The following is a 13,673-nucleotide window of genomic DNA, read 5'->3' on the forward strand; positions in this document are numbered from 1 at the left end:
CAGCAGAGAGAAGACTGTGAGACTACAGCGACAGCTCAGTCCACCCTGACACGGCGCCGGCAGGGAAGACAGCACACCCGTGTGACTCCCGTATGGCAGGTTCCAGAAGAGGCACACCAGGCGCACAACCAGTGTCCAAGGTGACCATGGGCGGGGGGGCCGAGGGGCATCTGGGGTGGGGCTGTCTTGCCTCCTGGCCTGGGTACTGTGGGAAAATCTTGGGCGGTGGGTATAGCTCCATGGGAAGTTTACAGCGACCCAGCCCAGGACTGCAGGGCTGTGTGTGTGTGAGGAAGGAATCACAGGGGTTCCAGCATCAAAAACTTAGGAGGAAGCTATGTGACATGAGTCACTCAGCAACGTGGAAGAGACACACAGACTCTGGAAGGAGGAACGAGACACGGCAGATGGGGTGTGGGACTGTGGTTTTCGTTGCAGGTCTTTTCAATATTTGAAGCTTTTATAAAATCTGCACATATTACTCTGATAAAACTGTTAAAGCCTAGGGAAACATAATGATGAAACTGTGTAATACTCTGATGAGAAAAATTATCATCTATTTCGTCACTTACTGAACAAACACGTATGCTTGGTTCTGGGCATCAAACTAAGGGTTAACACTGCACAGAGTTTAGTGATGCAGAACAGGCCTGCAAACCCAAGTTAACCTTGGGATTTAGTTTCCAACTCTGTGAGGAGGACACAGAAGCAAGTTACTTCGATGCTAGTGAGTCCCAAGCTTCAGGACCTAAGACACTCACACGGTGTGGCATTTTTGTAAATTATACCAAAAAGCGGCCTTTCATTAAGATTGTTCTTTCTGGGCTTCCCTAGTGGCTCAGTGGTAACAAAGCTGCTTGCCACCCTGATTTGGAAAGATCCCACATGCTGCAGGGCAACTAAGCCCGTGGACACAACTACGAAGACCACACTCCGCAACTGCTGAAGCGAAGCCCACACACCCTAGAGCCCGTGCTCTGCAACAAGAGAAGCCACTGCGGGGAGAAGTCCACGCCTGGCAACAAAGAGTCGCCCCCGCTCGCGGCAACTAGAGAAAGCCCGCACAGCCGAAAATAAATTAAAAATTTACAAAGGTATTTCTTTCTACCCTGGCTCCAACTCATCATAGTTCCCCTTAACTGACTACAGGCATTCTTTATAAATAAATACACGTTTCACACCCACAGGAAAAAACCTGCAGGGGAGGGGTTCTGGAAGAGCCTGGACTCAGCACAAGCTGAGGGCGGTGCCTGCAATGGGCATCCAGGCTCACCACACTCTACTTGTGTGCATGTTTAAATCTTTGGAAAGATGGAGCTCTGCAGTGGGGTCCCGGAGCCCATGCAGGTGAGGGGTCAGGGCCTTACCAGGAAGAACCGTGCCTGCTCGGCTGTGACCCGGATGCTGGCCTCCGTGTCCAGGTGGAAGATGGCCAGGTGGCGCTGGGCATCCAGGGCAGTGCCTCGGCACAGGGTGCTGGGGGGTGGGCAGGGGTGGTTAGTGGGTAGGGCAGCTCAGCGCGCACCCTCTACCCGCTCCCTACACACCTGTATGGGCAGGGGTGAAGTGTGAGCACCCCCTGCTGGGGGGCCCTCTGGGGGGTGTGCACTGCCACATCCACCTCCTGGCGGGCGTCCTCGTTGGCATACTCCACCACCAGGGCATAGGGGCCTGGCTGAGGCACTGCCACCTGAAGCTGGACGTCCACCTGGGGGGATAGGGCAATGTGAGGCCCCACCCCAGGCCCCTCCAAGAGAACAGGGTGCTCCCAAACACTGCCCTTCCCACGCTCTGTGTCCAGAGCCTCGTCCTCCCATCTCAGGGCCTGTGTGCCCACCACTCCTGCTGCTGGAGGCACTCCTCTCGTGGCCACTTGACCTTCCAGCCTGTGCTCACTCTGAGTCTCCCCTGCCCATCGTGGCGCACCAGCCTCATCACTGTAGAGTGTCTGGTGCCTGAAGTGAACCAAGGACCTGCCACCCCCTCATGATAAGCTGGAGCACTGGGCCACCCTCACCCCATTTACAGCTGAGGTCCCAGGCACTGACTCTCAAGGTCAAAATCCGGAAGGCAGCAAGCACTGCCTGAGCCACTATCTGTGCCATGCCTGCATCTCTTTTGCCCTGTACCCATGTCCCTTCTGCAACACGGACCCTCATCCTCCAGGCCAAGGGCACGCCTCCCCAGGGCTTGATCGTACTTGTCCCCAAGGGGCCCCAGGGACACGCACATCAGTGCCCCAGCAGACAACAAGCGGCGGGTGTGCAGGGCTGAGCTGCTCCATGGGGCAGGGCCGGGGTAGGCTGTTGTCATGGCGACACAGGGCATCGGGCCCAGCGGCGGAGGGGAAGCCGTCCAGGGGTAGGTGGGTGTAGAGCAGGCAGCTGGTTGGGGACACACAGTCTGGTCAGCACAGGGCAGGTGGCCTGGGCACCGGGAGGGACAGGTCTACCCCAGCCCCGCCAGACTGGCCCTCACTTGTCTCCAGAGCGCTGGGCGTTTGGCTGGAACGTGCAGGGCTCGGTCACTCTCAGCTGCAGCAGGGCCGCCTCATAGTAGGCACTAGGCAGCAGAACCACATAGTCCTTGGGGGGAGGGGGGAGGTTAGGTGTGGTGGCCCCTGCCTCGGGCCCCACCCCAGCCCTCTCAGCCCTGCCTCACCAGGAGCACCCCCTCGGCCTCCACGAGCAGGGTCCAGGCACCAGGGTTCAGCACGAAGGGCTCCCCCAGGCCCCTCTGGGGCACAGTGACAAAGGCAGGCTCGGTGCTAGGTGGGAAGGCCACGGGCTGGCTCTGCTCTGTGCCTGGGGGTGGGAACAGTGGGCTTTCCGGACGCAGGGGTAAGACGGCCACTGCAGGCCACGGTCACCAACCCCCCAGGGTCAGGACAGGCCTGGCCTCCCCACCCACGCATGGGGATGTGGTGGGAGCTGGGTGGGGAGGGGGGATGTGGCGGGGGCTGGGTGGGGAGGGGGCAGCCCCAGCACTCACAATTGGGACATGTGGTGAATTTGCCCTCATCTCGCATGGAAACCCGCCCGCTCACACTCGTGGGCCCACGGTTGACGTAACGGAAGACGAGCCGGAAGAGGTCAGGGGAGGTCAGGTTCAGCTTCGCCACGATCCTGGGCTGCAGTGGGGTTGGAGGGCACAGAAAGTCAGGGTGGCCCCTCCTGGTCATGCTCAGCCCACATCCATGAGCTCAGAGGCCCGCCCACCCTCTGCCAGCCATCATGCCAGGAACACCGAACCCGCACCTGGATGGGTGTCATCTGTGCATAGCCCCTCCAGCTGAAGTTCTCGAACTCCAGGGGGTTGAAGCCGAAGCGCACAGCATGGCCCTCAGGCGTGGCCGCCTCCTCTAGCTCCAGGCGCAGGTGGTGTAAGTCAGGGAGATAGTGGTCCTGAGCAGGCCTGGCCACAGCAGGGGCGGTCAGGGCGGGACAGGTACTGGCCCTGCACCGCACACCGGAGTCCCCAGGGAGAAGCCAGTGGACAAACTGCTGCCCCAGCCCAGCTGGGGCACGGTACCCACTCGCTGCAGGTGGAGCCCTGGGTGTTGGGGCGGCACATGCAGGCACCCGTCCTCAGCTCACAGCTCTGCCCCAGCGCTCCGCCAACATCACACCGGCAGCCTGCAATGGGGGAGCGAGTGAGTGAGGCCCAGCCCCACGGCCTCCATGCTTCTCCCGCAGCCCCCAGCTCAGGACTCCTCTCCGTCCACCCTCCGTCAAGGGTGACCCAGGCTGAGAAGACGAGTGTTACCGCCACCAGGACCTGCCCGGGGCTCTGGACAGCAGAGGGTCAGGATTTAGGGCAAGGGCCCTGGGATTGGTGAGTGACGCCTGCCAGGGTATGGGACGGAGGGAAAAGGATGGGGTGAAATCTGCAGCCCCTCCACACCAGCACAGGTCTGGTCAGGCACCCAAAGTGGCTCAGTGAGTGCCATGTGACACCCAGACCCTGGCTGGCCCTTGTCCCATGTGTCCCTCCTTGGGCCTCTGCCTCCCCGGCACGTGGTCCAAGGGCCAAGCAGTGGGCCTTACTACGGCAGCCGAAGTAGTCAGCCTGGTCCAGCCCGAAGAAGCCGTCCTTGCAGGCCGCGCAGGTCTGGCCACACACATGGGGCTTGCAGAAGCACTGGCCATTGCCCTGGAGGCCGAGGGAGAAGCTGGGACCAGGCCTGGGAGGGTCCCTACACTCTGTTCCCATGGCCCCGGCACCTCTGCCCTCAGACTTACCGGCTGGCACTGGGAAGCCCCACCCAGCGTGCCCCTGGGATCACAGTTGCAGCCTGGGGGAGAGGCAGAGCAGGGCTGAGAGTGGGACGAGGGGCAGGAGGGCTGGACTCCATCCCCACTCTGGCCACTGTGGAGCCAGCCCTCCCCTCCACAGGGTCTCCCCTAGTACCCTAACACCACTCCAGGCAGACTCACGGGTACAGCCCTCAGGGTTGCTAGGACTCAGCCCCCAGAATCCAGGTTTACAGCGGTCGCAGCTTGGCCCCTCCACGTGAGCCCGGCACATACAGGGGGCCTGTGCCTGGGAGAGGATGAGACTGAGGGTCAGAGCAGGTCCTTGCCCTCCTAGCACAAACCCTCAGCCCTGGAGCCTGGCCCCATCTCTGGCATCACCCAGCCAGGGCACCAAATGGGCTCTGAGGTTGCCATGGCAACCGAGCAGGTGAGTGATGGTTTCTAGAAGTGAAGGCCTCAGCACCAGAGGGCTGCCCTGGGCTCACCTCGGGAGGGACACGGTCAGCTGGGGCCAGGCCAGCAGGATGGCAGGAGCCAGCTGTGGAGAGAGGCCCAAGCCACAGTCATTACTCAGCCACTGATCCTGACGGCCGAGGGCTTCCCCAGGCCTGGCCAGGACCTGAGGCCCCATGGGAGCCGGCACACATGCCTTCCACATGTATGAACAGGCAAGAAACCACGTGTGCCTTCATGCCCTAGTCCCCATAGCTGTGAAGGCATGTGCTCTCCCCCATCACACAGCTGTGAACACACAATGAGCACTCACTCGCACAAAGCACATAAACAAGCATGAATAAATGGACAGCATGTGACCACATGCGCAACACATGGACACTCACGTGAATGCAGCGTGTGAACAGAGAGCACACAGTGCACTGCAACAGTCGTGGGAACACGCAGCACATCACACACGCACCGGCGCACACACACACACACACACACACACACACGGGGCCAGCCCCACCTTCGCAATAGGGGAAGTCATATGCCCCGGGCACACACATGTCGCACCGCAGTCCCGTCACTCGCGGTCGGCAGCTGCACTGCCCGCTGCGGGGATCGCAGGCTGCGTGCAGGGAACCTTCGGGGGAGCAGTGGCAGGCTAGAGGAGGGGGAGGACAGGGTGTCAGCACGTGGAAAGCATGTGTCCTCCCCTCCCTGCCCCCACCCCCTCCCCCCACCAGGGCACTCACGAGCACAGTCGGGGAAGCCGTGGAAGCCGGGGCTGCACTCCTGGCAGGTGGCTCCCGCGTAGCCAGGATGGCAGCGACATAGCCCGCCTGCCCCACATAGCTGGTCCACGGATCCCCGGGGGTCACAGGCGCAGGCTGCAGAGGACTTGGGGTCATGCTCTGGGCGCCTGCGGTGGCCCTCCCCCCTGCCCAGAGCCCCACCAAAGCCACCCGCTCACCGTGGCACTCGGGATAGCCGTGGTAGCCCAGGCGGCAGCGGTCACAGTGCGCGCCGTTGAACTCTGGCCGGCACAGGCAGCGGCCAGTGGCGTCACAACCCTCAGGGAGGGTCCCCACGGGGCTGCAGCCACACACTGCAGACGGAGAGTGCAGGGGCCCTGAGCCGGCAGCCCAGACCCAACCCCACTCCCACCTGCCCGCTGGGGGTGCCGTACTCACACTGGCAGAGGGGGAAGTGGAAGTAGCCGGGGGCACAGCGGTCACACGCGGCCCCCTCGAAGCCTGTCCGGCACATGCACTGGCCCGAGTCACGGTCACAGGTTCCGTCCACCACGCCGGGGCTGGAGCACTGGCAGGCTGCAGGGAGGAAGAGGTCACAGAGGGGCCGGGCTCCTGGGCCCTGCGAGGGGATGCTGCCAGGGCCAGGGCTGGACTCACGCTGGCAGCCTGGGCCGTAGAAGCCAGGGGCGCAGAGCTCACAGTGGGTGCCCTGGAAGTTGGGTTTGCACACGCAGTGTCCCACCTGCGGGTCCTTCCGGCAGGCATTGCCCTGGGTCCCGGCAGCACTACAGTCACAGTCTGGAGGGGGACGGGGTGGGATGGTGGTCTCAGAGGCCCTGCAGCTGCCCCGCTCAAAACCTCCCTTCTCTACAGACTCTTTTCCTTGCCTTTTGACACTGCACTCATGCTCAGTGAAAAAGACTTTAAAAAGGCCAACACGGGAAAGGGGATGTTTTAGGAAAACAGTGGCATGCAATGAAATCAGGAGCATTTTACATACACATAATTGGTTATTTATAATATGGACACAAAGTCAACTGCAGGTGTTGACATAACCAGAGAAAAAGCAAAAACAAAATCTTAACAAAGCGGAGAGAAAATTCTACTCTTTATAAATAATTCTGGAGATTAGGAAGAAGGAAGAAAAAGTGTGCTAGATGTCTCAACTGATGCACAAAAAGGGACTAAAGCTATTTTTGTTACTGACATAAAATAAATAACGGTTGGTTGTTCAGTCGCTAAGTTGTGTCCGACTCTTTGCAACCCCATGAACTGCAGCATGCCAGGTTTCCCTGTCTTTCTCTGTCTCTTGGAGTTTGCCCAAACTCATGTCCATTGAGTTGGTGATGCCATTCAACCATCTCATCCTCTGTTGCCCCATTCTCCTCTTGCCCTCAATCTTTCCCGTCACCAGGGTCTTTCCCAGTGAGTCAGCAATTTACATCAGATGGCCAAAGTACTAAAGCTTCAGCTTCAGCTTCAGTCCTTCCAATGAATATTCAGGGTTGATGTCCTTTAGGACTGACTACTTTGATCTTGCTGTCCAAAGGACTCCCAAGAGTCTTCTCCAGCACCACAATTCAAAAGCATCAGTTCTTCAGTGCTCAGTCTTGAGAATGATCCAACTCTCACACCCGTACAAGACTAGTAGAAAAACCAGAGTTTTGACTATATGGACTTTGGTCAGCAAACGCTGTCTAGGGTTGTCATAGCTTTTCTTCCAAGGAGCAACTGTCTTTTAATTCTGTGACTGCAGTACAAAATAATGGTTTATTATTTGTCAAAACATAAAGGTAATCTTGGCCCAGACCAGAAGATAGAAATAGAACTTGCAAACCCTCAGAGAAGAAAACACAAACCAACCAAAACATGCTTTGCTGGTCAATCCAGCAAAAGTCAAGAAAGGAAAAATTTAAGCAGAATGAAAGAAATGATACATTTGGGGCAGGGGCAAGCCCGAACTAATAGCAGCCACGGTCCCTCTGCCAGACCTCATCTCCTCTCATGAGACAAACCCAAAGGCATTGGTTTGACTCTTGAAGGAGAATCTGGTCACACACTTTTGAAAGAATGCACCTTGAACCAAGGACTTGGATAAGAAATAAAGAGATTCCAGAAGGGACAGCGTGTAGTGTGGTGAGCCCAGGCATGAGCATTAATGGAGACAAGGAAGGATGTTGTGTGTGGAAGAAATGGACTTGCCCCCCAAGAGATGCTGAAAACCCAGAGCTCTAACAGGAGGATAAACACGGCCCAGAGGTACTGAAAACTAACTATTGAAATTGGGAGGAAAATGTGGCCAAACCACTGTCAAAGAGAGAAAGACTGAATACACTGTTCCCAGAACGTGACAAAAACTAAGAACAGAGTGGGTTTAAATAGCATAATTAACAAGTCCTTTAATAAACGTATGTGTACAAATCTATTCCCACAGAGAACACAAGTTCCTGTCAAACATTCTTGGACAGTCTAAAAGGGGTCACATTCCAGGTGAGAAAGAAAATCTCAAAATCCAAAGATAAAAAGTAGAAATTTCCAGGCTACCAAATCCAACCACGGTGCAGTAAAGCAGAACAGAACCATCAAAAGAAGGGACAGAACGGAAATCTAACCACGGGAGTGACAGACACAGCTCTAACCAACTCGGGTGAAAAGGGAAACGAAAACTGAAATGATACACAGTTTGAAAGGATCAGCAGTGAGGACACAGCACATCAACTCTATGGGCTACACCCAGCCACAGCTACATTCTGAAGCAAATTCATAGCTTTACCCCTGGGTTTCTCAACCTTGGCACCAGTACCACTCTGTGCTGGATGACTATTGTGGGGGTGGGTCTGTCCTGTGCTCTGCAGGACATTAAGCATCATCCCTGGCCCTTACCCACTAGATGACCGTGGCATCCCCCAGTCATAATAACCAAAGATGTCTCCAGACATTTTCCTGCAGAATAAAATCAGCCTTGCTTGAGAAAAAAATGCTTTAAACGTTTTGGGGAAAATTAAGAGAAACTAAAAGTAATAATAATTCAAAAAACCATGAAAATGGTAGTAAGTCAAAAGAAAGCAGAAAAAGACAAATATTGTATGATCTCTCTTATATGTAAAATCTTAAAAAATACACACACACTGACTCTTTAAAAATACCCTGAGCTTGTGGACATAAAAAAAAGATTGATAATTGCCAGAGGTGGGGATTGGGAGTTGGGCAAAATGGGTGAAGGGAGTCAAAAGATGCAAACTTCCAAATAAAATGTAAATAAGTCATGGGGATACGACCCACAGCATGGCAACAACAGTTAATAATAACGTACTGCATAATTGAAAGTAGCTAAGAGAGTAGATATTAAAAGTTCTTGGCCAAATTTTTTTAAAAAGTTCTCATCATGAGAAAAAAATTATAATTCTGTGTGGTGACAGGTGTTAACTAGACCTTCTGTGATGATCATTTCACAATGTCTAGAAATACCTAACCTTTGCGTTACATACCTGAAATTAACATACTGATTTAGGATTATACCTCAACAAAAGAGAGAAGAGAGAAAGATAGATTTTAGCTCAAATTTTTCTATATTAGGAAGTAAAATCTCTCTCCCAAACCAGAGAAAAACTCCAGCAGATCTTATCAATATAAACCTTAAGCTGCACTTCAAAAACACTAAAAAAACTCAGCAAACTTCTGTCTCATGAAGGCAGGAAAGAAAAGAGAAACAGACAAAAGGAATGGAAGGAAATTTGAAAATCGCGTACAGAATACTGTGTATAACTTTATGCCAACACCTTTTAAAATCCAAATGATATAAATAAAATTTACTAAGAAAACATAAGTAACCAAAACTGACTTAAGATGAGGTAGAAAATGAACTTGCAGAATAAAAGAAATTAAAACCATCACCTAAGATGTCCATGGTCTAATGAGATTACCATGAAGAAAATAACAAGGGCAAATTACCCACTGGGAGAAAAGCATGTGACTCGTGAGGCAGAGATACTACAGTCCACGTGGAAAGAGCTTATAGCAGCAAACGGATGAAAGGAACACTGAGCCACAACCTCAAAAGGGAAACTCACAAGTGAAAAGAACAGGAAGAGCCCAGAAACACGAGAAGATTCAGACTCAAACGAGGCAAAGAAATACGGCTAAGACCAAGGAAACACCAAATACCATCAGGTCTAAGAGCCAGTTACAGGACACACCACTATCTTGAGCTGCTGTGAAAGGAAAACACTGGCCAATTCGACATTGCTAAGCCCCCAACCAGAAGGTGCACCCCAACTCCAGGAAAACTGAAGATTTCTGTAATAATGAATGTTGCCGTGCAGAGACAGCAGCGTTCTGACACGAGTGACACGAATGAGGCCACTCCACCCAGGCAGACGATTTTTCCAGGAGAGCAGTTCGGCAACGTGCAGCCAAAAATGTCTCAGAACCTTCTTCTAGGAAACTGTCCTGCAGAAATAGTTAATAATTCATGGAAAGCTTTAGCTGCAAGGATGTTTACTATGGTGTTATTTTTAAAAACTTTGGAAAGAACCTAAATTACCAAGAATTGAGAGTTGGTCAAACAAGAACTACATCTGTGTACATAACGTAGAGTGTGAAATGACGTGTTTACAGGATGGTGTGGGTGGAAAGCGCAATTACACAAAAGTGCAGACAGTGCACGTGGATGTTTATAAAAACACAGCACACACGCAGAGGGAGGAGGCAGTGTTTGCAGGAGTTGCAATTCTGGATAACTCTCTTTAACCTTCTGCTTTCCTATATTTTTTAAGGTTTCCTAGAATGAATATCTATTATTTGCACAAAATTAAAAGAACCACAGAAAAAGTGAACAAAATGGAAATATCAGGTTGGTGAAAACGTAACTGCGGTTTGGGACCGTGAATTTTAAATCATTATAACCAGGCTCAAACACATCTCTATTAATGAAAACAGGAACCGTTACAACCAATACAAGTAAGTCTGCTTATTCCTATAGCAAGGAGACTCAACCAGTCCATTCTGAAGGAGATCAGCCCTGGGATTTCTTTGGAAGGGATGATGCTAAAGCTGAAACTCCAGTACTTTGGCTACCTCATGCGAAGACTTGACTCATTGGAAAAGACTCTGATGGTGGGAGGGATTGGGGGCAGGAGGAGAAGGGGATGACCAAGGATGAGATGGCTGGATGGCATCACTGATTCGACGGATGTGAGTCTGAGTGAACTCCGGGAGTTGGTGATGGACAGGGAGGCCCAGCGTGCTGTGATTCATTGGGTTGCAAAGAGTTGGACACGACTGAGCAACTGAACTGAACTGATAGCATAAATATCTGTGCTTCAGGATTTGATGAACACTTGAAAAGCATTTTCTGCCTCCTGCTGGTTGTTGGAAGCGTTTTTCCCTGAAAGAAGTTGTCAAGATGCTTGAAAAAGTGGTAGTTGGTTAGCAAGAAGTCAGGTGAATATGGCAGATGAGACAAAACTCCTCAGTCCAATTCATTCAATTTCTGAAGTGTTGGTTGTGTGACGTGTGGTCGAGCGTTGTTGTGGAGAGGAATTGGACCCTCTCTGTTGACCAATGCCGGCTGCAGGCATTGCAGTTTCCGGTGCATCTCATCGATTTGTTGAGCAAACTTCTCAGATGTAATGGTTCTGCTGGGATTCAAAGAAAACTAGAGTGGATCAGATTGGCAGAAGACCACCAGACAGCGACCATGACCTTTTTTGGTGCAAGTTTGGCTCTGGAGCTTCTTCTGGGTCCAACCACTGAACTAGCTGTCACTGGCTGTCGTATACAATCCACATTTGGTCTTACATCACATTCCGATGAAGAAATGGTTCGCTGTTGTTGCACAGACCAAGAGAAGACAATACTTAAAGATTTTTTTTTATTTGTAGTCAGCTCATTAGGCACTGTCTTACTGAGCTTTTTCACATTTCCAATTTGCTTCAAATGCTGAACAATTGTAGAATGGTCAGCACTGAGTTAGCTGGCAACTTCTCATGTAGTTGTAAGAGGATCAGCTTCGATGATTCTCTTGGTTGTTGTTAACGTCCGATGGCTGGTCACTGTACTCATCTTCAAGGCTCTTGTCTCCTTTGCAAAACCTCTTGAACCACCACCGCACTGTATGTTCATTAGCAGCTCCTGGGCCAAATGTGGTATTGATGTTGCAAGTTGTCTCCACTGCTTTACAACCCATTTTGAACTCGAATAAGAAAATCGCTGAAATTTGATTTTTGCCTAATATCATTTCCCTAATCGAAAATAAATATAAAATAAACTGGGGTTGCAAAGAGTCGGACATGACTGAGCAATGCTCACTTTCACAAACAGCAAGTAATAACTCATTAGGGCTTCCCTGAGGACAGTAAAGAAACTGCCTGCAATGCAGGAGACCCAAATTCAATCCCTGGGTCAAGAAGATTCCCTGGAGAAGGAAATGGCAGCCCACTCCAGTATTCTTGCCTGGAAAAATCCCATGGACAGAGAAGCATGGTGGGCTACAATCCATGGGAGTCACAAAGAGTCAGACGTGACTGAGTGACTAACACTTTCAACTTTCAATAAGTCATTAGCAAAAAGAATATGAAGTAAGAAATGTGCATTAAAATGACGCACCGCATAACTACATGTAAAAATGTATTCCAATATCAAACAGCAAAGGTCAACAGTGCAAAACCACAATTACTTTTGCACCCCCGTCTCTGCGGGCCTGGGTGTGGCTCATCCAGGCAAGATGGGGATCTTGAGGGACACTTACTCACGATATGTCCGGCAGGCAACACCTGCTCCCCGGTGTCATTGTGGGAGGAGGAAGGCACCGCTGTGAGAGGACACAGCATGTGTCAGCGAGGTGGGGTAAGCACCTGGCTGCCAGGGTCTCCCCACATCACCAGTGGTACAGGCAGGATGAAAGGGTTCCCACCCCTCCCCACTGGCTCCAGCCCAGTATCGGGGGATACTCAGGTGCCTGCCCACTCCCCCCACCCCAGCTACGCCCTCACGGTAGCAGTGTGGGAAGTCAGTGAAGCCTTCAGCACACGCGTCGCATCGCGCCCCCGTGAAGTTTGGTCGGCAGTAGCAGCGGCCGGTCAGGTCCTCACACGTCCCGTCTGTGAAGTCCGACTCACAGCTGCAGCCTAAATGGGCGTGGCAAGTCAGGCGACCCCAAGCTCAAAGTTCTCAGGCCTCCAAGGAGGGTCAGCATCTGCCCTCCCCTCAGACCTGGGATGTGGGATGAGAGCCACAGCCTCCCAGATAGCTGCAAAGGCCCCAGGAGCTCCCATCTGGGCACACCCTGCTCCTGGACACCCTTGGGACACCCCCGCCCTGACCACACCTGGTCACCCCCACTTACGGCGGCAGGCATGGGGTGAGTCGAGTGGGTGGTCTGGGGAACGGTAGAAGCCAGGCAGACACTGCTCACAGTTGATGCCCGTGGTGTGATGCTGTGACAGGACAGGGCCGCTGAGTCCAGGAACCCACTGCCCCCAGCCTTGTGCGGACCCTGCCCACCCGAGACCCGCACCACAGACCTGGCAACAGCCCCACCCACCTGGCAATCGATGCACACGCCCCCGCCCTGGTAGACCTGGTCCTGATTCTGGCTGGCATTGCGCTGATCCACCTCCGGGTCATAGTAGCAGTCGTGGGCGTGGCCATAGCAGTTGCAGGCTGGAGAACAAGGGGCTCAGCTGTGGGCAGGCCTCTGTGACCCCACCTGACTGGGACCCCCAGGCACATCCCATAAACTGCAGGTGATCCCAGACTCAGGTGATGGAGTGTGCCATGTTGCCTGAATGTGCCAACAGCACTCTTCTGAGCGTGTATAAGCATGTGTGAACATGTATGAATGCTGTATGCACTGTGTGAGCACATGTGTGCAAACGTGTGCGTACATGAGTATTAAGAATGTGATGCGAGTACAAGAGTACACTGTGTGGATCTGAATACATCTGAGCACGTGTGAGCACTGTGCGGGCGTGTGGAGGGGCACTCACACTGGCATTCGTTGGCACTGTCTGTGGTTGCTGGCCTCCATGGCTGCTGGTTGAAGCCGGGGCAGCAGCGGTCACAGGAGCCCCCACATGTGTTGTGTTGACAGGCGCACTGAAGCCTGTAGGGGACACATGGGCACAGGAAGGGCTCAGACCCACGGGGACCCAGAGGGACTGGAGAAAGGCAGTGGCTGTGTTGGGACTTCCTGGAGGATGGAAGCTGGGGCAGAGCATGGCAT

At 53.1% G+C, this 13,673-nt stretch overlaps 1 protein-coding gene across 1 annotated transcript in view; it reads right to left on the reverse strand.

The window, feature by feature from the left end:
* LAMA5 (laminin subunit alpha 5) overlaps window positions 1–13,673 on the reverse strand; it is a gene marked incomplete at both ends in the record, with an annotated part of 38,044 nt that overhangs the window by 9,889 nt on the left and 14,482 nt on the right. Inside the window, 22 exon segments of the mRNA XM_018057585.1 lie at window positions 1,368–1,476; window positions 1,548–1,708; window positions 2,231–2,384; window positions 2,479–2,585; window positions 2,662–2,804; window positions 2,992–3,130; window positions 3,258–3,414; window positions 3,536–3,635; window positions 4,047–4,152; window positions 4,242–4,294; window positions 4,437–4,542; window positions 4,742–4,794; window positions 5,221–5,358; window positions 5,450–5,584; window positions 5,668–5,802; window positions 5,888–6,025; window positions 6,107–6,247; window positions 12,198–12,260; window positions 12,442–12,576; window positions 12,795–12,885; window positions 12,993–13,111; window positions 13,438–13,553. Of these exon segments, the coding sequence (XP_017913074.1) occupies window positions 1,368–1,476; window positions 1,548–1,708; window positions 2,231–2,384; window positions 2,479–2,585; window positions 2,662–2,804; window positions 2,992–3,130; window positions 3,258–3,414; window positions 3,536–3,635; window positions 4,047–4,152; window positions 4,242–4,294; window positions 4,437–4,542; window positions 4,742–4,794; window positions 5,221–5,358; window positions 5,450–5,584; window positions 5,668–5,802; window positions 5,888–6,025; window positions 6,107–6,247; window positions 12,198–12,260; window positions 12,442–12,576; window positions 12,795–12,885; window positions 12,993–13,111; window positions 13,438–13,553 (2,599 nt within the window).

Source organism: Capra hircus, chromosome 13, assembly GCF_001704415.2.
Source record: "Capra hircus breed San Clemente chromosome 13, ASM170441v1, whole genome shotgun sequence".
In the NCBI taxonomy this organism is placed as follows: Eukaryota; Metazoa; Chordata; class Mammalia; order Artiodactyla; family Bovidae; genus Capra; species Capra hircus.